This window comes from Canis lupus, chromosome 8, assembly GCF_048164855.1.
Source record: "Canis lupus baileyi chromosome 8, mCanLup2.hap1, whole genome shotgun sequence".
In the NCBI taxonomy this organism is placed as follows: domain Eukaryota; kingdom Metazoa; phylum Chordata; class Mammalia; order Carnivora; family Canidae; genus Canis; species Canis lupus.
The window spans coordinates 40,681,112-40,703,115 of record NC_132845.1 but is presented as its reverse complement, the minus strand read 5'-3'; the positions used below and the strand labels follow the sequence as shown (position 1 = coordinate 40,703,115).

The window sequence follows — 22,004 nt, the reverse complement described above, 5'->3', positions numbered from 1 at the left end:
TCCCTCCAGGATGGCCAGTCTGGTTCTGCCCTGAGAGGAAAATATACCTGCTTGACCCCCTCCGAGGAGGCAGGCAGCAGGGATAATCACTATGCTCCTTGCTCTGGTGATGTAAGCCTGGCCATCATGCTCACAACTCCCTGCCACCCCCCCCACACACACTGAGCCCTGACCTCCTTCACCCCCTGGTGGTTTCAGGAAACAGGTTTCCTCTTTCTCTAGGCTGTGGCTCACTCTGTGTGCCCTTGTCTCCCTCTCCTGGCCTTCCAGAGCTGAGCAGTTCAGATTCTTGGGTTGTGAAGAACTGAGACCAAGTCCAGATGTCTTTAGCCAAAAGGGGATTTATAGGAGAGCTTCCAGAGCTGAAGGCCTGGGGAGTTTCCAAATCCAAAGGAGCAGCTGGACATGCAGGCCTTAGGAAGGTCCTGGCATGGGAGCTGACGGCTTCCTCCCAGCTGGCTGCCCTCCACCCAGGCCAGTCCCTGAGGTGCCGTGTCACTAGGCACTTCCAATTCCTGCTTTAATTCCCCTAAGAGAGAATTCCCTCTAAGGCAGGGGTCAGGTACACTTAGGCCTGAGTGTCAGCCCTGGTGGGGATTTGAGGGGGAGAACTCCTAGCTTGGCTGTGTCACCCAAACGCCTGCTTCCCTGTTGTCCTAACCTGTTCTAGTCCTTCATACTCCCCAGGGCTCACCGTGCTTCCTCTATGAAGCTGCCCTGAGCCCTGACCTTGGAGTCCTCATGGTCGGCCTACCTCTTAACACATCTGCAGAGATGTCTGTGTGTGTGTGTGTCTCCTTATGTGGGTGCTGAGGGTCTGTTAGGGCTGGGTGGCATTTGTCCAGTTTGTGAACCCTTCGTGGGTCCAGAGCAGGCCTGGCACTTGCATTCATTCACACATTTGCATGCCAGGTCCTGCATTGGGCTCTGGATTTTGGGCAAATTCAGGTGCTTGGTAATTTGAGGAGCTTCCTGCCTCTCACTGTGCTGACTTCCCGATGCCAGGGCCTTTGTGTGTCACAGGCAGGGATTTCCAGAAGTGCCTTTCCTTGTGGACTTTCAGACTGCCACTGTGTAGGCAGTTATCCCCACCTCTGAAATCCTGGGCTGTGGTTCTGCACCTTGGGGAGATAGGATATTGGGCTGGAAAACAAAGTTCTGGTGAGTTCTTGCCAGGCCTGTGTCAGCTGTTCCTCTCCCACAGACCTGGTCACGGACTTGGACTTCTCTCCCTTTGATGACTTCCTCCTGGCCACGGGCTCAGCCGACAGGACGGTGAGTGGAGCTGCTGGACGAGCTGCTCAATGTCCCTCCCACTGCCCTCCACCCAGGCCTCCAGAGCCAGGCTAGCCCAGATTCTCTGTTCCTCGGCCCACACTGGCTCCCCTGTGGTCCAGACTTGCTGTTCTACTGTTTGGCTACCTGCGGAGAGCAGGGCTGGGGTGGTGTGGGATGCTGGAGGAGATGGAGCAGAGCTCCCATCCTGTGGCTGCGCTCCCCTCCCCCCTAATTACACCCCTCAATCCTGGGCTGCGTTACCCTGCCTTTCCTCACGTGGAATACACAGCCCCCATGCCCAAGTATAACACCTGGGGCTGGGGCAGCCCAGGGCTCACGGCCTTGCTTTTTCCCCATAGGTGAAACTGTGGCGACTGCCCGCCTCTGGCCAGGCACTGCCCTCGGTGCCCGGGCTGGTGCTGGGCCCTGAGCCGGTCCAGGTGGAGGTGCTGCACTTCCATCCCACTGCGGACGGTGTCCTGGCGAGTGCAGCGGGCATGGCTGTGAAGGTCTGGGATGTAGCCAAGCATCAGGCCCTCACAGGTACAGGCTGCACTGGCCACCCCTCCCTGGGCAGCCCCCGTCTGGACGGCGCTCCTTTTCTTTGTGTTTTCCATAACGTGAATTTTAAAACACGCGTTCAAGTCTTACGTGTACGTGGTATGAAAGGTTGTAAGATTCTAGCTTAACTGACTACAGACGCTGCATCCCTGCCCACTTCCTGTAGGCATCTGTTGTCGTTTCGTGAAGTTGTTTTTCCTCCGTATGTCTAAGTACCTTCCTTATACTGTTATTTCTTGAGTTGTATGTCACTTCGGTTTTGAAAACAAACTTCTGGCTGCCTTTCTGCCAGACGAGGATTTTGCTCTCTTGCAGCCCCTCCCCCAGGCTTCTCCTGTCATTTTCATGACTGAGTCTGTCTTAGTGTGTTCCAAGTCTGGCTGCTCCAACCCACACCCACATCTGGGCGGCTTACAAACAACAGGAATTCATTGCTCGTGGTTCGGAAGCCTGGACCTCCAAGGTCAGGGTGCTGGCAGATTTAGTGCTTGGTGACAGCCTCTTTCCCGGGTCACAGATGGCTGTCCTGGAGCTGTGTCCTCACGTGGCAGGAGGGACAAAGGAGCTCTCTGGGCCTGATCAGCATCCTGAGGCTTCAACCTCATGACCTAATCACCTCCCAGAGGCCCCGCCTCTAGACACCATCACAGTGGGAGTGAGACTTCAACATGTGGGGGGCACAGACATTCAGACCACACATAGTTGGTGACAGCTTTGGGTCAGATTCCTCAGTGAATGGTTATGACCCTGTGACCCACGTGGAGCCCTGATGTTCTGTGGTGACGTCACAGGGTCTTTTCTACCAAGGCCCTGACACGTTCACCTGATTTTTAGGGCTAAAACACGAGGCTCCGAGAGTTGAAGCATGACCTTATCTCATAGGGCCATCCAGAACATCCAGGGTGGGCCAGGCTCACCGAAGTGAGGTCCCCACCTCTGGGGCTGGGACCAAGAGGCCAACCGAGGGCCTTCAGTAGTGTGAGCTACCCACAGAGAGCTCCTGGTGCCTTCAAGGAGACTGGCCTGAGCTTTCCAGCAGAGGTGAGGGTCACCTGTCATTAGGTGGTCACCCAGCTGTAACTGCTGTGTCTCAAGCCCTCTCAGGCCTGGCACTGTGCTGAGGGCATGCTGCTCCCCTCAGCATATCAGTTCCACCGGGCAGCACTGCCATTCTCCTGTCACAGATGAGGTTAAACCATTGGGCCCTGGCTGCAGAGCAGGTGGGCACAGGGCTGGGGTGAATCCTAGGCTTGTAAGCCTGGGCAAAGTGGTCATCTGCTGCTGTGGAGCAGATTATTACAGAACGTAGAGGCTTAAAACAATTATGAGCATTTATCACATCATCACTTCTGAGGGTCAGAGATTTGGGAGCTGCTTTGCTGGGTGGTTCTGGCTCAGTGTTGTGAGGCTGCTTCCTCACCTGAAGAATTGACTGGGGCAGGAGGCTCAACTTCTCAAAGGGTTGGCAGACACAGACATGCCTCAGTCCCTGCATGGGGCCTCTGCCTGAGTGCCCCCCTTATCCCCCATCTCCCCACAGCTTGGCCTCTGTCTGCCTCCCTGGACCATCCACAGGGGAAGGAGCAGGGAAGAAGGGCAGTGACTTTTCTGGCCCAACGTTGGAAGTCACATGCCCCCACTTACACCAGACTCTGTTAGAAACAAGTTACTCAGTTCTCACACTCAAGAGGAGGTGAGTTAGGCTCTGCATTCTGTGCATTAGATCCCTAGGGCTGCTGTAATGAAGCACCACAAGCTCCATGGCTTCAAATAACAGAAACTTGCTGTCTCACAGCCTGGAGATCAGAAGTCTGAAACCAGGTGTTGGGATGGAGCTGGGACCTTCTGAGGGACTTGAGGGAGCCTGTTCCAGGCCTCGCTCCTCACTCCTGAAGCCCCAGGCGTCCCTTGGCTTGTACATGGTGTCTTCTTCGTGTCTTCACATCATCTATTTTCTTTGCACATCTGACTCTGTGTCCGAACTCCCCTTTTCATAAGGACTAGTCCTACTTGGCTAGGACCCACCCTAACTGTATCAGGTTAAGTTGATCTACGAAGACCCTATTTCCAAATAATGTTATAGAACGGGTGCTGAGGATTAGGGTGACAGCATCTTTTTGTTTTTAAGTTTATTTATTTTTAAGTAATCTCTATTCCCGTTGTGGGGCTCAAACTCATGACCCCAAGATCAAGAAGTCACATGCTTTTCCGACATTGCCGGCCACGCATCCCAGCATCTTTTTTGCAGAGAGACAATTTTTTTTTTTTTTTTTTTTTTTTGCAGAGAGACAATTCAACCTATAATAGGATGAGCATCAAATAATTTGTGAACGTGTTTTTTTTTTTTTAATTTTTGTTTGTTTTTTAACTCATGAGAGAAAAAGAGTTAGAGGCAGAGGGGGAAGCAGGTTCCCCGCTGAGCAGGGAACCTGACGTGAGACTCAATCCCAGCACCCTGGGATCATGACCTGAGCCAAAGGCAGATGCTTCACAGACTGAGCCATCCAGGTGCCCCGTGGACATGTTTTAAAACTGTCACACTGGGGGGAGGAGCAGGGATGGCCCTTGCAGAGGCCTATGGTGGGAATGTGTGTGGCTCAGCCATGGGCTGGTGTGACTCAGTTGGGGTGTGTTGGTGAGTGACTGGGGGTAAGCCTGGGTGGGAAGTGAGCCAGGCTGAGCAAGAAGCAGGGAGCCTCAGAAGACTTGAGTAGAAGCATGGCCTGATGAAGGCAGGGCTAAAGGAAGGAGTCCGGCTGTAGTGCAGCATGTCTGGAAGGAGACGCTGCCCTTGGTCCTCCTGCCAGAGACAGACACTTGCAGCTACTGCCACTGTCCTGGGCATTACCCCAAGCCCCAAGCCGGGCCTTCCTGCGCCCATTTCCCTGGTGCCCCCACTGCCCAGGATAGGGTGGGGAGACCCTGGACCCCCTCCTGACCTTGGCTGCTTCTCTACAGAGCTGGCGGCCCATGGGGACCTAGTGCAGGCTGCCGTCTGGAGCCGGGACGGAGCTCTGCTGGGCACAATATGCAAGGTAAGCAGCTGGGCCCTGAGCCTTGGGTAAGTGCCTACAGTAGGGACTGAGATGTGCCCGGCTCTGTGCAGGGCTCTGGTGCTGAGGAGCGCATGGCCCTGGCTGTCCTCACACTTTCTGCTTCACACCTGCATCTGGAAGCCCCTACACCCCCTCAGTACCAGGGTATTGGGACCCTATTAGGGCTTCAAGTTAAGCCCCATGCTAGCACCCCTGGGCTCCGGTTTGTGTATTCAGCTCCCCTCCGTCCTCAGCCAGCCTCATCCTTTGTGCTTCGTTCATACTACTGTCCTTTCTGGAGGTTGTGTTGAGCAACGCCCCTTACACGGGGCATTGTGCTGCCCCTACATTCAGTTGGCAGGCCTCAGGTCCTCCCTAATGCCAGGCCCTATGCTCACCTGGTCTCTTGCTGGTGAGAGTAGCCAACATGGGCCAAGGGATCTTACAGATGAAAAGATTAAGTATGAGCTGTGACACGGGTTCTGAGAGGAACATGAGGAGCTCTGAGCTGGTTGAGAGGCCAGGAGGCTTGGCCTCAGGCAGGGGCTCTGAAGGGCGAGTTACTGGGGTTGGGTAGGGAGAACAGGGCAGAGTAGCAACAGATGTGGACCCAGAAGGGGCTGGATGCAGAGAGCAGTGGTGCAAGGCTGGAGTCACATGCACAGGGTTATGCTTGTTACCTTAGAAGTGGCAGGAGTCCTGGGGTCTCTAAAGCCAGGGAGGGGCAGGCTGTGGCATGAGGTGAGCAGATTTGTATTTTGAAAGCTCCCCAGTTGCAGTGTGGACAAAAGCATTGCGGGGATGGGCTGTATCTAGAAGGGAGGGTAAGACACCTCTTGGGGGAGATAGGATCATCCTCAGCCAGGGGTGATACTGAGAGGCTTGAGGGATGGGGAGGGGAGAGCAGGGCGTTGGTGGTGGGCTAGGGTGAGGTTTAGGGGTTCAGGAGGCTGGTTCCTGGGTTGTTGGTTGGAGGGGAAGCCTGCCGTGCAGACAGGGTGCTTCTAAGGATAATTCTAGGCCTGTTGGACTGGAGGGACCTGGGCCTTTGTCCAGTGGAGGCATCAGTTGAGTCCGTGGACAGAAGGTCTGGGCCTGAGTCTGAGCTGGGTAGAAGTGTAGGTGCCATCTGTGTTACAGGGTACCTGCTGGGAGAAATAGGGGTGACCCCAAGTGGGAGAGAAGGGAATGAGGGGAGAGTGGTAGAGTGAGCTCAGAACCTGTGCAGGAGACAAAAGGAGCCACTCTGTGGCAGAAGGGAAGCCGAGACAGGGCTGGAGGTCTATGCCCTGAGCCCAGGGTGACAGGGTCCCCGAGGGAAGTGGCTGGGAACACCAGAAACAATCTGCTGAGCAGTGAATAACTCTTATCTGTTGGATTTGGGGAGATCCATGAGCTTCGGGATCTGTAGGGATGTGCTGCCTCCTGGAGCCACACCTGCAGGATGGGAGGCCATGGGAGCCTGCAAGGACTCCTTTGGGAGCTGGCTGGGGGAGTCAGAGGGCACCAAGGGCTTCTCTGAGGGAGAAAACATGGGGTCTGCATACTTTGAGGATCCTCTTTCCAAATTTCTCTTCTCTGCTTTCTTAGAAGCCCCACTTCCCAGATTTTTTTGTTTTGTTTTTAAAAGATTTTTTACAATTTATTCATGAAAGACACACACACAGAGAGAGAGAGAGAGAGAGAGGCAGAGACACAGGCAGAGGGAGAAACAGGCTCCATGCAGGGAGCCCAATGCGGGACTCGATCCCGGGACTCCAGGATCATGCCCTGGGCTGAAGCCAGGCGCCCAACTGCTGAGCCATCCAGGAATCCCTCCCAGAATTTTTTAAAGATTTATTTTAGGGCAGGCCAGGTGGCTCAGCGGTTTAGCTCTGCCTTCAGCCCAGGGCATGATCCTGGAGACCTGGGATCGAGTCCCACATCGGGCTCCCCACAGGGAGCCTGGTTCTCCCTCTGCTTGTGTCTCTGCCTCCCTCTCTCTCTCTCTCTCTCTCTCTCTGTCTCTCATGAATAAATAAATAAAATCTTAAAAAAAAAAGAGTTGGACACTCAACCAACTGAGCCACCCAGGCTCCCCCCAACTCCAATGTTTTAAATCAGCCTTTTTTCCCCATTTGGTTCATCAAACAGTTGGTTCCAGCCATTGGCATGTGCTCCGGGGTCCACGGGGCTGCCAACCTCCAAGGAGCCCCTGGTGGAGGGCAAGGTGGTCACGTAGTGCAGTGTGGTTCACTTGCTGGGGCTCCACGCTGGTGAGCACAGCTTCCTAGGGACAGTGAGGTCAGGCCTCCCCTCACTGAGGAGAAGGGGACAGGCATTCTTGGCTGAAGCACCAGCTGGACAGCGTTCTGGGCTGTGACCTCCCCCTCCAATGAGAAGCCCTCTGTGCCCTTCATTTCCACACCCTTCGCTGCTGTGTGAGGAGGTGCAGAGGAGGAGACATGGAGGGAGGGAAGGAGGAAGGTGGAAGGAGATGCTCACGGGAAGTTCTTACTTTATGGTGATCAAGGTATAGTAGTTTGTGCTTGTTTTAAAAATTTGGGAAAGCAGTAGAAAAGTAAAGAAAAAAAATCACCTGTGATCCTCCCACCCAGGGACCATACCAGTCACTATTTTGACATCTTTCTCTCTGAGCTTTTCCTTTCTTTCTTTCTTCTCTCTTTCTCTGTATGTGGAGATCATGCTTTCCAGGTTATTCTACTCTCCATTTTCTATTCAGCACGATAAATATTTTTTCCAGTTTATCAGTAACTGAACAATGTACAGAATATTTTATCATATAAATTTACCAGTGTAATTTAAAAAAAAAGAGTTTATTTATTTATTCATGAGAGAGGCAGAGACACAGGCAGAGGGAGAAGCAGGCTCCACGCAGGGAGCCGGATGCGGAACTATCCCGGGTTTCCAGGATCAGGCCCTGGGCTGAAGGCAGCACCAAACCGCTGAGCCACCCGGGCTGCCCACCAGTGTACGTTTTAGATAACTTGTAACAACTGAATATATTTGTATACAGATTTTGTTTCTTTTTTTGTTTTGTTTTGCTTTTTGTTTTTTGTTGTCAATGTGACTTAGCTTAGAGCAACTTCCATGAAGGACGAGATAGTAAGATAGTAAATACTTTGGGTTTTGCAGGCCACACTGTCTCTGTCGGTGCCACCTTGTAACAAGGAAGCAGCCACAGACAAAATGTAAGTGGGTGGGTGTGTCCACGTGGCAGTAAAACTATATTTGCTGAATCATGTCTCAAGTTGAATTTGGCTGATTTGGCCTGTGGGCTTTAGCTTGCTCAACCCTGATCTAGATTTTTACAAGGGATGTTGCTAGCTTCTAGGTTTGAAGGTTTGTAAGGTGGTTGATAGATTTTAGCAGCTGTTTTCTAGAGGAGTAATGGCAGCTCCCCTGGAGGTTGTGGTTTCTAGGCTGGGCTTTGGGAGGAGATTTGTGTGTAGATGAGCAGTCTGGTCCTAGCCTGCTGCTCCTCCCCTGAAAAATAAGGGCAGTAGGAGTATTGGTTCCAGAGGTGAAAGTCCTGGCCATTGAGGCAGGGCCCAAGCTCTGAGCTGCCTGTCCTTCTCTGGCCTTACAGCCCTGGTAGGTACCTGAAGGGATCAGATCTGCAGCCCCATGATAGCTGGTGGCTGTGGTAGGGGGGTGGAAGGAAGGTGCATTGGTTTCCCCAATGGGAGAGCAGCCCCAAGTGGATGACGGCAGCATCCTCACAGGAGGGGCAGGTGTATGAATGTTCTGTATGAATGTTCTGAGCGGGGACTGGTGGCCTTAGTGGCCCTTGTACAGGCCAGCCTGTGTGGGGCATGGCCCTGGAGAGGGAGGAAGGAAGCTAGCTGTGGGGCTCAGGGCAAGCTGGGGCCACCTCTGTTAGAGCTCTCTCTAGCTGCAAGGCCAGACTGCTGACCGGTGAAGGGGGGTTCCCAGCAACTGCCTACCTCTGGCCTGCAGGTATGACTTGGATGGCCCTTCACCTAAGAGCTGCAGCTTCCAGCTCCAGTCCAGGCTGTAGCCTGGAGAGATGTGGCTCCTCTGGGTCTTGTATTTTCTGTTCCCTGTCCCTCACCCCAGAACCAGGTAGGATGTCTGAGGTCAGATGTCTAGAGGCTTGACATGGATCCCTTCCCGTGGAGTAGAGAGGCACCATCCTTCCACAGAGCTCATGGCCTAGCATAGTTGATTCTGGTTTTGATGCAGCTACAAAGAGATGGATTAGGATATAGGGATGTTGCCCTGGGTTTCTACCAGTTAGGCAGCCAGGTGAGGAGTGTCAGCAAAAGCAGCTGCAGGCAACTGCAGGCAGAGAGGGAGGTGGGTGGACTGAGGGCGAGTACAAGGCCAAAAGAAAGCAGTGGGCATGGTGTGGGGGGCACAGCATGGGGGTGGGTGGCTGAATGGTGCTGTGGGGTGGGACAGGAGGGGACATGGGGAGACTGTGAGGAGTGTTGCAGCCCCCAGGAGAAAGGGCAGTGCAGGCATCAGGCCGTGGTGACTAGGTAACAGCGTGGACAGGGAGGAGGTGGGAGTGACTTCCCAGGAGGGTATGTGGACCAGGGAAGAGGACCTAGAGCGTGGGGAAGAGGGTGTCAGGTCTGGGGACTTCATGCAGAGGGTCTACTGAGGGCGTGTGCGGGAGCTGTCCAGCCCCTCCTCCCCAGGGAGCTGAGCCCCGTTTACCACCCAGTTACCCAGGTGCGCAATGCCCCGTTCTGTCTGCCACCTCCTGTTGATGTGATGGCTCAGCTTCTTGCCTGCAGGTGTCCCCTGAGGAAGAATAAGTGTGATGAGGCCACAGGTCAGTCCAGTGGAGCTCTCTCATCCCCTCTAGACCCAGAGAAGCCAAAGTCGTAGGGAGGAAACACGGATTTCCTGAGTGGGTCTGTGGAGTGGAGCCCTCCCTTGCCCCCCACCTGTGCTGTTCCTGGAGCTAGGTTCCCCAATGGTAGAGCAGCCCCAAGTGGATGACAGCAGCATCCTCACAGGAGGGGCAGGTGCTCTACCTGTGGGGACAGAGGACCTTACAAGGCTGTTGTCTGGGGGTGACATCCTTTAGGGGACACTGTCCCAGCAGGGTGTGACCTCCACTCTGACCTGTCAGCGCTGGCTAGATAGGTGCCACACTCCTAACCTTTGGAGAATGGTGCAGAAGGAGAGGCCACCCTCATGACTGAAGCTCAGGAGAAGGTGCCCATGGGTTTGTCCTGAGCATGTTGGGGGAGCCAGGGAGTGGGCCTGCCCTTGGCAGCAGGGAGCCTGAGCTCTGCTCTGCCAGGGATTGCAGGCTGGGCTCTGGGGTTCCACACAGGGCTGCCTGGGTTGAGTAGGGGTGTGGCAACTCTCTGCTTCCTCTCAGGGCCTCCCCCTCTTCACACCATCTCCCACCTGGCTCTCTGGATCTGCCTCCCAGGACCCCTGAAGCCCCCCTCTGGCCCCGCAGAAGCCCCTTGGCACTTCCCTCTCAGCTCCTCCAGCTACGGGAAGGTGCAGGCAGCTGCTAGGGGGCGCCCCGACCTCACAGATGGCAGCCCGCTAAGCTCCCACTCTGCTGGTGTGCTTGTGCCTGTGAGCCCGGGAGTGCGTGCACCTCCGCAGCCCAGGGCCACTCCCCCTGCCATGGCCCAGCCTCTGGTGCCCAGCGTGACCCCTGGTGTGGATCCAGTGTTGAACTTCTGCATATGCTGGCCCGGCTGCTTTCAGGCTGTACCCATGTGGCAAGAATTGGGACTTTGACCTGTAAAAGGTGCTGCCATCAGTTGTCCTCTTCCTACTGAGGGCTCAGGGGTTTGCCCGGGTCACGGAGCTCATGAGTGATGGAGTTGGAATCTAAACCCAGGCCATTTGGCTCTCTACTGACTCCGTCACTTATGTGAAAGTGGCCCTCCCTGCCAGGAGGTAGTCTCTCTTTCTCTGTCTTTCAATACTTTATTTCCACGTACTCCTACACCCAGTGTGGGGCTCGCACTCAGGACTCCGAGATCAACACTCACTGACTGAGCCGGCTAGGCACCCCCGGAGGCATTCTCTCTTACCTCATCATCTCTCAAGATCTGCTGTCTTTCCCTGTTCTCTGCCTCTCACTTCCTTGTCTCTGTCCTCGATCTCTGGTTGTCCTCTCTCTGTCCCATGTTTCTCTCCATTCCTCTCCACCTCTCTCTGTGTTTCACTGTTCTTTCTGTCTGTTTCTGTCCTGTGTGCCTCACTGTCCTCTTCTGTCTCAAAACAGCATCCTCCTGAACCCAGCTGTGCAGTGGCGTGGAATGGTGCTGCTGCATGGCTAGTTCCAGACTGTGCCTGCTTCCCACCTGGCACATAGCAGGTGCTCAGTAAGCTGCCGCCAGGGAAGACTTTGTCAGGAGTGACCCAAGAACCCTGGGACCCCACCAGGTGTGTCAGGAAGACCTGGGACTGATCTGCCAAGGGAGGCCCCCCTCTTGTCCAGTTGTGCACTCGCCCACTGCCCCCTCCATTCCCACCATCTAGGCTTCTTGCATGGCCTTGCCTTCCCCTTCATGTCACGTGTCAGCAAGTTCCTGTTTCCACATCTTTGTTCATGCATTTTCACTTCCTTTGAATACCTTTCTCTTCCCGGTGCAGGCTCTGCTTGTCCTTGGAGATTCATCTCGGGCCTGAGTTTCTCCCTGAAGTTCCCTGTGACTGCCTGTACATTGCGGAGTCCAGTACTCAGCAGGGACTGTTTGCTAGCTCTGCATCCCAAGCACCTGGGCAGGAACCAGGCAGATACTGAGCAGGTGGTACCAGGAGTTCCCATGTCCCTCCTCCCCATCTGGTGCCCTGCTGGTTGGTGTGGTGCATTTGTTATAGTTAGACCAATATTGCTACAGTAACTAAAGGCCAGAGTTTACATTAGGCTTCACCTTTGGGGCTGCATTGTAGGGGTTTTAACAAATGCACCACATCATGTACCCACATTACAGCATTGTGCAGAATAACCTCTCCGCCCTAAAAGTGCCCTGTATTTCACCCCTCCATTCCTTCCTCCCTCTCCCAGACCACTGGCAACCGCTGACTTTTTGCTGTCTCCATGAGATTTGCCTTTTCCCTAATGTCATATAGTTGGAATCCTACAATATGTAGCCTTTCCAGATTGGCCTCTTTCACTTAGTAATGTGCATTTATGGGTCTTCTGTCTTATTGTGGACTGACAGCTATTTCGTTATGGTGGTTAAAAACGCATCATAACATTTGCCGTCTTAACTGTTTTTATGTATACAGGGATGTTAAATTTACTTAGGTCATTGTGAAACAGATCTCCTGAACTGAGACCCCCTACCCATTAAACAACAACTCCCTTTTCCCCTTTCCCCTGCCCTCAGTCAACACCATTCTACCCTCCATATCTGTGGTTTTGACTACATTATATAGCTCGTGTAGGTGGAATCATGGACTCTTTGTCCTTTTGTGATGGCTTATTTCATTTATTATTTTTTTAAGATTTTTATTTATTTATTCATGAGAATACACAGAGAGGAGAGAGAGAGAGGCAGAGACACAGGCAGAGGGAGAAGCAGGCTCCATTCTGAGAGCCCGATGTGGGACTCGATCCAGGGTCTCCAGGATCACACCCTGGGCTGCAGGCAGCGCTAAACCACTGAGCCACCAGGGCTGCCCTGATGGCTTATTTCATTTACCATAATGTCCTCAAGGTTCATCTGTGTTGTAGCATGTGACAGGATTTCTGTTTTCAGGCTGAATCCATCGTGTGTGTATACCACATTCTGTGTACCCGCTCCTCTGTCAGCGGATACTTGGGTTGCCCCCACCTCTGGCTCTTGTGCATGATGCTGCTGTGAGTGCTGTGGATACTAATGAGAATAATGCACATTGATGTGCTAGTTGTGACCCTCTTCTTGCTTCTTTTGGGTATGTACTCAGAAGTGGAATTGCTGGATCATAAGGTAATTCTATTTTTACTTTTTTGAGGAACTGCCAGCCTGTTTTCCACAGCAGCCGCACCATTTTACATTCCCACCAACAGTACAGGAGGGCTCCAACTTTTCCATACCCTCGCCAACGCTTGTTCCCCGAGTTTTTAATAGTAGCCATCCTTTTTTTTTATTTTTTTTTAATTTTTATTTATTTATGATAGTTACAGAGAGAGAGAGAGGCAGAGACACAGGCAGAGGGAGAAGCAGGCTCCATGCACCGGGAGCCCGACGTGGGATTCGATTCCGGGTCTCCAGGATCACGCCCTGGGCCAAAGGCAGGCGCCAAACCGCTGCGCCACCCAGGGATCCCAATAGTAGCCATCCTAATGGATGTGAGATGATACCTCATCTTGGTTTTAATTTGCATTCCTTGGGATCCCTGGGTGGCGCAGCGGTTTGGCGCCTGCCTTTGGCCCAGGGCGTGATCCTGGAGACCCGGAATCGAATCCCACGTCGGGCTCCCGGTGCATGGAGCCTGCTTCTCCCTCTGCCTGTGTCTCTGCCTCTCTCTCTCTCTCTGTGACTATCGTAAATAAAAAATAATAATAATAATAATTTGCATTCCTTGGATGACGAACATCTTTTTGTATGTTTGCTAGCCATTTGTATACTTTGGGAGAAATATTTGTTCAGGTCCTTTGCCCATTTTTTAGAGTTATTTGATTTTGTTTGTTGTTTTATGAATTCTTCATATATTCTGGATCTTAAACCCTTATCAGATATATGATTTGCAAGCATCATCTCCCATCCCAGCCTTTTGACTCCATTGATTGCAGCCTTTGCAGAACACAAGTTGTTTGATGTAGTCCCATTTATGTGTCTTTGCTTCAGTGACCTATGCAAGAAATCATTACCAGATCCAATGTCATGAAGCTTTTCTTCTAAGTTTTCTTCTATGAGTTTTATGGTTTGGCTTCTTACTCTTTCTTTCCCTCACTGAATGATATTCTGTTGTGGGAATGTACCACAGTTTATCTGTTCAGCTGTTGAGAGACATGTTGATTGTTTCCAGTTTTTTGCAACTTTAAAGGTGCCATAAACGTTTATATGGGCATAATTTTTTTTAAAGATTTTATTTATTTGAGAGAGCACACACGCATGCACATAAGCAGGAGAGGGACAAGCAGACTCCTCCACTGAGCATGGAACCTGAGGCAGAGCTTAACGTGGGTCTCCACGTAAGGCTTTATCTCAGGACCCTGAGATCATGACCTGAGCTGAAGGCAGACGCTTCACCCCGACTGAGCTACCCAGACACCCTGGGCATAAGTTCCTAACTCATTTGGATGAATACTTAGGAGCATAATTGCTGGATCATATACTAAGAGCATTTTTGGCTTTGTAAGAAGCTTCCAGATTGTCTTCTAAAGTTGCTGTTCCATTTGCATTCCCATCAGCAAATAAGAGTTTGTTACTCCACAATCTTGCCAGCATGTGGTGTTATCATTTTTTTAAAGTTTTAGCTATTTTAATAGGTGTGTAGTGCTAATTGTTTTAGTTTTTAATTCCCTGAGATATGGTATTAAAAACCTCTTTTCATGTATTCACTTTTCATCTTGTGTATCTTTTTTGGTTGGGTGTTCATTCAGGTCTTTTGCCCACTTTTAAAATTGGGTTGTTTTCTTATTTTTTGAGTTTGAAGTGTTCTTTGTATATTTGGGATACAAGTCCTTTCTCAGATACGTGCTGTGCAAATATTTTCTCCCAGTCTGTGGCCTGTCTTTTCATTTTCTTAACAGTGTCTCTGTAGACCAGAAGTTTGATTTTAATGAAATCCAGTTTTTTCTTTCATAGGTCATACTTTTAATGTATCTAAAACATCATCGCTGGGGTAGCTCAGTGGGTGAGTGTTTGCTTTCACTTCAGGTTGTGATCTTGGGGTCCTGGGATCGAGTCCTGCATCGGGCTCCCCAGAGGGAGCCTGCTTCTCCCTCTGCCTATGTCTCTGCCTCTCTCTCTCTCTGTATCTCTCATGAATAAATACATAAAAACTTAAAAAAAATAAAAATAAATAAAAAGTCTTTTCCAGGGCTCCCTGGGTGGCTCAGTCAGTTGAGCATCCGACTCTTGATTTCAGCTCAGGTTATGATCTCAAAGCCATCGGATTGAGCCCCATGTTGGGCTCCTTTCTCAGTGGGGAGTCTACTTGAGATTCTTTCTACCTCCTTTTCCCTCTGCTTCTCCCTCACCTTACGTGTGCCCTTTCTTTCTCTCTCTCAAATAAATAAATTTCATTAAATCTTAAAGAGAAAGTGAATTAAAAATAAATAAATGAATAGTCATTGCCAAATTCAGGGTAACTGAGATTTTCTCCTGTATTACCTCCTAGAGCTTTTGTAGATTTGTATTTTATGTTTAGGTCTGTGATCCCTTTTTTTTTTTTTTTTTTTTTTTTCTGTCTGTGATCCCTTTTAATCGATTTTTGTAAAAGGTGTAAAGGCCTGGGTGGCTCAATGGTTGAGCATCTGCCTTTGACTCAGGGCGTGATCCTGGAGTCCTGGGATCAAGTCTTACATCAGGCTCCCTGTGAGGAGCCTGCTTCTCCCTCCGTCTCTGCCTCTCTGTGTCTCTCATGAATGAATAAATAAAATCTTAAAAAAAAAAAAAAAGGGGGATCCCTAGGTGGCTCAGCGGTTTAGCGCCTGCCTTCAGCCCAGGGCGTGATCCTGGAGTCCCGGGATCGAGGCCCACATCAGGCTCCCGGCATGGAGCCTGCTTCTCCCTCTGCCTGTGTCTCTGCCTCTCTCTCTCTGTGTCTTTCATGAATAAATAAATAAATAAATCTTTAAAAAAAAAAAAGATGCAAAGTCTGTGTGTAGATTCATCTTTTTGCATGTGGATGTACATGTATTCCAGTACCACTTGTTGAAAAGACTATCTTGCCTTTATTCCTTTGTCAGGATCAGTTGACTGTATTTATGGGATTCTGTTTCTGTTCTCTTCCATCTATTTGTCTGTCCTTATGCCAATAACACAGTGTCTTGCTTATTGTAGCTTTAGAATAGAGTTGGGCACTGTCTGTCCTCTGACTGGTCTTCCCCTTCAGTATTGTGTTGACCCTTAGGAAGCTCTTGCCTGTTCATATAAACTTAAGAATCAGTTTGTTGATAACCATGATATAACTTGCTGGAATTTTCATTGGGGTTTTGTTGAATCTGTAGATCAGCTTGGGAAGAACTGACATCTTGACAGTATTGAGTATTCCTATCCATGAACATGGAGTATGTCTTATTTATTTGATCATTTGATTCTTTTCATCAGAGTTTTATAGTATCCTTCCCGTAGATCTTGTATGTATTTTGTTAGGTTTTTTAAAAATATATATTTTTTAATTTTTATTTATTTATGATAGTCACAGAGAGAGAAAGAGAGGCAGAGACACAGGCAGAGAGAAGCAGGCTCCATGCACCGGGAGCCTGACGTAGGAATCGATCCTGGGTCTCCAGGATCGCGCCCTAGGCCAAAGGCAGGCGCCAAACTGCTGCGCCACCCAGGGATCCCTGTATTTTGTTAGATTTATAGCTAAGAGTTTCAGGTTTTTTGGTGCTGATGTAAATGGTATTGTGTTTTTCATTTCAAATTCCAGTTGTTCATTGCTGGTTCAGTGGGGTTTTTTGATTTTTATTTATTTTTCATTGTTTTTCAAAATATGGAAATATGAATCCATGCTGATTGGAACAAAGTGGAACTGTATTAAGATGAAAAAAGGAAAAGCTAATCACCCCCTACCTTCACCCTCCCCAGTACTCAGCATTAATGCACAGCCCATGCTGTTCAAGACCTTTCTCCTTGCTCAGCAGATTTGCAGAAGCTACAGAAATGTGGTCAAATAGGGATCTTTGTTTATTTTTACCACAGCAAAATCACACCATCCATGTTACTCTGCACCTTCCTTGTAACGCTTAACAATTCATCATGGCCAAGACTGTAAGTAGTCAACCAATGCAAATTCTGCCCCTCTCTCCCCAGTTCTTTTTTTTTTTTTTTTTTAGATTTTATTTATTTATTCACAAGAAACACACACACAGAGAGGCAGAGACACAGAGAGAGAAGTGGGATTTTTTTTTAATTTTTTTTTATTCATTCATGAGAGAGGGAGAAAGGGAGAGACACAGGCAGACGGAGAAGCAGGATTTTATTTTTTTATATTTTATTTATTCATTCATGAGAGACACAGGGAAAAAGGGAGAGACACAGGCAGAGGGAGAAGCAGGCTCTCCACAGAGAACTAGATGTGTGACTCGATCCCCAGACCTTGGGATCACGACCTGAGCCAAAGGCAGAAACTCAACCACTGAGCCACCCAGATGCACCTCTCCCCAGTTCTTTATGCGTGTACATTTGTGCACACACATTGATTATTCCACAAGAATAAAGTCCTTATTCAAGGTATGGGCATTTTATTTTGACGTTATCTTTCTTTTGATCTATTCCCATCTCCACCTATGGGCATTTTATTTTGACGTTATCTATCTATCTTTTGATCTATTCCCATCTACACCCTTAGGTGATCTGAGTCAGTAACGTATGCTGAGTGATGGTTAGGATGTGTAAGCTTGCTGTCCTGGTTAGACACCAAGTTCTTTATGTGTAGAAATGACATCATCTTTTGTGCTCCTCTGGGCTGGGCTGAACACAGGGCCAGGCATTTACCAGCTGGCAGCCTAGAGATTGGTTCTGAGCCTCAGTTTCTCTATCTGTGAAGGGCTCATGGTGATAGCCACTACTTCATAAGGTGGTTGGAGAGATGGGGAGAGATCATGTGTGTAGCAGGCCTGGCACATAGTAGGTGTTTAGGAAATGTGAACACCTGTCACCAAGTTCTCTGTTGCGGGTGACTGGGGCAGGAAAGGGGGCCTGCCCCCTGCTGTGAGAAGGAACCAGGCTGGGGAGGGGTTCCCTGGTGTGTGATGCCAGCCCTGTGTACTAGGAGGCGGGGCCATCAGAGCCTACGGGTGGAGGAGACAAGCTGACCCCTAAGGATCCTGCCTGTCCTAAGTGCACTCTGTTTACTCCTCTCTTCTTTTTAGGACAAGCAGCTACGGATCTTTGACCCCAGAACCAAGCCAGGGGCCTCCCAGGTGAGTTGTGTGGGCAGGGGCCCGAATTGAGGCCCTAATGGCTCCAGCAGGTGCAGGTGAGGGCAGGTTCCACCTCTTGGCAGAGATTCTGCTACACCCTATGTCCCTGGCCAAGACCGAGTAGGTGTGTAGGGTCACCTGGGAGTGGGCTTCTGCTGTCAGAAGCTCTTTCTGGGAAACATGTTTTGAGCCCTGGGAGGACCTGTCTTTGATCACAGGGTGGAGTGCAGACAGGCTGTCCACAGACTTTCAGTGGAGGCATCCTGTGGCTTTTGGAAGCTAATTCAAGATTCCACCTTCTGCTCCTTCTTTGAAACCCTCATCCCTCTACCCTTTCTGGCACAGTTGGCAGAGGCCAGCCTCAAAGGAGCCAGAAGGACAGAACCACCAACCCTGTACCTTTCCTAGAAGGTGAGGAGGCTTATTTCCTGAGGAAGGTAAAGATCAGAGTCCTGCTGCCAGTTCAGGGAAAGAGCTCTCCAGTGAAACCCAGGCCCATCACAGATATCCTGTCTCCATCTCTAGGGCTTGTTCCCTACCTGGGGTCAGGGGTAATTCACCAGCCTAAATGTGATCAGCAGTAGCTGTGTGGGTATGGGGGGGCTTCCCCACATACTTGTAGCATGCACATGTGTACACGCACACACAGGATCCCCTTCATGGAGGCCACAGCAGTTTTTTGCCCAAGATAGACCAGTCACTTCTGTTTCTGACTGGCTGAAGACCCAAAGGAGGTCCTGTACTGACAGGTGAACCAAGCCAGATAGGAGGTTTTAGCCCACCCCCCATTCCACAGTGGCCATACTTCCCCAGGAGGTTGGCTTTTGGTCCCAGTTGGCTCTGTGGCTGGCAGTGGTAGCAAGGTGGGTATGAGCAGTGAGCCTCCCTGGAGCTTTCTATGATTGACCTCCAAGGCTCTGCCCGGAAAGGAGGTCCCAGGTTGAAGGAGGGAGGCTGAGGCCATCTACCTCCAGCTTCCTCTGGGTCCCAGGGCACTGTGCATGGTACCCCCATTCTTGCCTCCACTGGGCACTGTGTGGGGCCGGCTCCCCTGGCGTGAACATTTTCTTCCTTCCTTGCCTCCTCCTTCTTCGGCAAGCAGGGGGTGGGGGGGATCGTGATGGTGCCGAGGTGGAGACAGAGTGGCTGCCGTCCAAACTGTTCCAAGTTCCTAGAAGGGAGGGAGGATTTGGTTCTGGAGGGAGCCCCCCTGAATGGGCCTTCTGGGCCAAGGAGACCTGGGAAGAGCGTGGGTGGTTCCTACCCCCTCCCAGCTGCTGGGATGGTGCCTGTGCTCTGCGCTGGTGCACTGGTGCGGGGGCAGCAGGGGCTGGAATGCTGCCCTCCTCGTGGCCCTGCCCCCCACTTCCGCCCAGGGCATCTGGCCCACACCTGGCTTCTATTAGGAAAACCACTGCTGGCGGCCAGGGTTGGTGTGAGCTGAGGGGCCAGCTCGGGGGAGAGGCCTTCTGGGACTGCCTTCTTTTGAGATCCTCCTTCCCCACTAGAGGGGGGCGTTGTTGGAGGGGGGCCGGAGGGGCTGCATGCACTCCCTGTCCCAGGGGCTGTCACTAGAGCTTGGAACCTGGGTGGAGGGCAGGGGGGCCCTGGGGAATCCTCCTTCTGCTGTCTTTCTTGGACCCTGCTCGACCTGAGCTTGAGTCACATCTCCTACTTTGTTTCTAGATTGCATTTATGACCATTTATTATGTCCTGAGCCCTTGGCACACACAGTCTTTTTCCATCCTCATGATTGTCCTGTAAAGTTGGCCCTTTGGTCATTCTGTCCTAGGGTCACAGCAGAGTGGCCCAGGCAGGCTCTGTGTATTTGACTCCGAAGCCCCTTTGCCATCTGGGTGGGGTTAGCCAATGCCTGAAGCCATGGGTGCACCAGGGAAGTAGCAGCCTGCTGCTGCGGGGCATCCAGGGAGTGGTGAGGCTTTAGCACCGGTCCTCCGTCCTCCTGGGCAGGAGGGGCCTGGAAGGAGCCCTCTGAGCTCTGGTGTGGGCTGGGAGACCTGTGTACTGGGTGTGTGTCAAGCAGGCCTGGGGGGCTGGCATTGGGAGCCCAGGACTGAGCCTGGCCGAGGGGACCAGTGGGTGGTGGGGGTCTTACACCAGAGAAGGTCCCCTCACCTGAGGAAGGAGCCCAGGAGCCCAGGGCTGCGCCTCCAGCCACCCTACCCTGTACAGGAAGCGTTGCCGTGGCAACAGGGGGGGATTTGGCAGGACCACAGCTGGAATGCTGGGTATGTGCCTGCTGCTGGTGCCCCTGAGCTGGGCAGCCAGCCCCTCCTGTTCTCTCCTTGGGGCCAGGTGTGGGGGGAGACCTGAGGGAGCCGAGGGCCTTGTCCATGAACAGAGTGCCCTACTGCCTATTGGGACAGAGGCCACCCCTATGAGAGGGAAAGCCCAAGGCCTGGCCTGCAGGCTGGGGATTACCACCAGTGGTTTCCCCTTGAGCCTCCTGTGACAGTGTGGGACTTCAGGGTGGCCGGCTGCCCGAGTTCCAGCTGAACCTCCCCTCTGCTCTGGCGAATGAGAATTTGGGGATCTGGAGAGGGGACTCCTCCTCCCTAAGTGCCGGTAAGGTCAGGGAAGAAGAATTTGCCAGTTTTGAAAATGAAGATCAGTCTAGGGATCGGGGACAGAGGCAGGGGTGGGGTCGGTGCCCCCCCCGGGGGGGGCTTCCAGTGGCCCCTGGACGCCTAAGCCCACAGTGGGCATGCAGGCCTGGCGTAAGCTCCTACCTCATCCCAGCGACCTTGGTGCCTTCGGTGTCCTGAGAGACCAGTGCCCTGCCCATCACCACCCTGTGGACAGCCTGGGTCCCCTGGTGTGAGCTCATGCAGGGACGGTTCTGGGGTTGCAGCTGGGACCTGGGACCCCTCTTGGTCCCGACTCTGCTGCCTTCTGCCCACTGCTCTGTCTCCTCATCTCCCAGGCCCCTCTCACACAGACAGAACAGTCACCCAGCCCACAGGGAGGAGGCTCAGGGAGCCGACAGCTGTCTTGCTGGGTGACTTGAGGCCGGTGGCTGCTTCTGCCTGAGCCTCTGGTTTCTCTATGAAATAGGAAGATGGGGGGCACCTGGGGGGCCCAGTGGCTGAGCATCTGCCTTCGGCCCAGGGCTTGATCCTGGAGTCCCGGGATCGAGTCCCATGTCAGGCTCCCTGCATGGAGCCTGCTTCTCCCTCTGCCTGTGTCTCTGCCTCTCTCTCTCTCTCATAAATAAATAAAATCTTTTAAAAAAAAGAAGAGAAGAAGGAAAATGGGAGACAGGCCAATCCTGTCCCCCGCCTATGCCCTCCATCACAGCGCATGCACCCTGCAGGCTCAGGACGTCTCCTCTCCCTCACCCCCTGCCCCCTGCCTCTGCGCCAGCCTCTGCTCTCCCAGGCCCCTACTCTGCACAGGCTCGCACCTGCTGATCCTTCCTACCTTAGCTCAAGTCTCAAGTGTTACCGAATATCTATTTCCTTCTATTATACTTTTATTGTACTCCATTGTCATGCTTTTTAAGAAAATGCATATTGGGTATTGAGCACTCACTGGTGTTAACACTTCCCGCAAGAGTCCTGCGAAGTAGGACCCATTACAGTATTCTTTCTGCCAGTGAGGGAACAGGGTCGGTGGTATAGGTATAGGTGTAGGTATTCGTGCTGAGATGAGGCAGTTCATGGGAGGACAGGTGTCACCCACACTCCAGAGATTGTGCCTTTAACCTCCACTTTGCTCCTTCCTTGCACTTAAAATAACGTGTAGTGACATAGTTATTTCTGTTTGGTTCAGCTCTGTCTCCTAACTTGTACATTCAGTGAGTTGGGGGACCCTTTCTGTTTCCACCATGTCCCCAGTGCCTAGTGGAATATGCGGCTCAAACATTCATATTATGAAAGAGCAAATGAATGAGCAGCCCTGCTTCACCGAACTCCGTTAACATCCCCTGGAGAACCATCTGAGAACCCTCTGGCCGCACCGCCAGCTCCTAGCAGGGTGCTTGGCCTGGGGAAGCTTCACATGTCTGCTGAATGAATGAGTGATGCCCCATGCTCTGCCAGCCATCTGGTTTGCTGCAGACATGGGATATTTGC

General features: G+C 51.8%; 1 protein-coding gene across 4 annotated transcripts in view; it reads left to right on the top strand.

Annotated features, from left to right (window-relative positions):
- CORO7 (coronin 7) overlaps positions 1–22,004 on the top strand; it is a 58,547-nt gene that overhangs the window by 6,211 nt on the left and 30,332 nt on the right. For 3 of the 4 annotated variants that reach the window (XM_072835560.1, XM_072835557.1, XM_072835558.1), the window contains exons 4-7: positions 1,205–1,275; positions 1,638–1,821; positions 4,798–4,874; positions 17,860–17,910. In XM_072835560.1, the coding sequence (XP_072691661.1) occupies positions 1,205–1,275; positions 1,638–1,821; positions 4,798–4,874; positions 17,860–17,910 (383 nt within the window). The remainder of the gene's footprint in view (positions 1–1,204; positions 1,276–1,637; positions 1,822–4,797; positions 4,875–17,859; positions 17,911–22,004) is intronic. The other variant, XM_072835559.1, reaches the window with a different exon arrangement.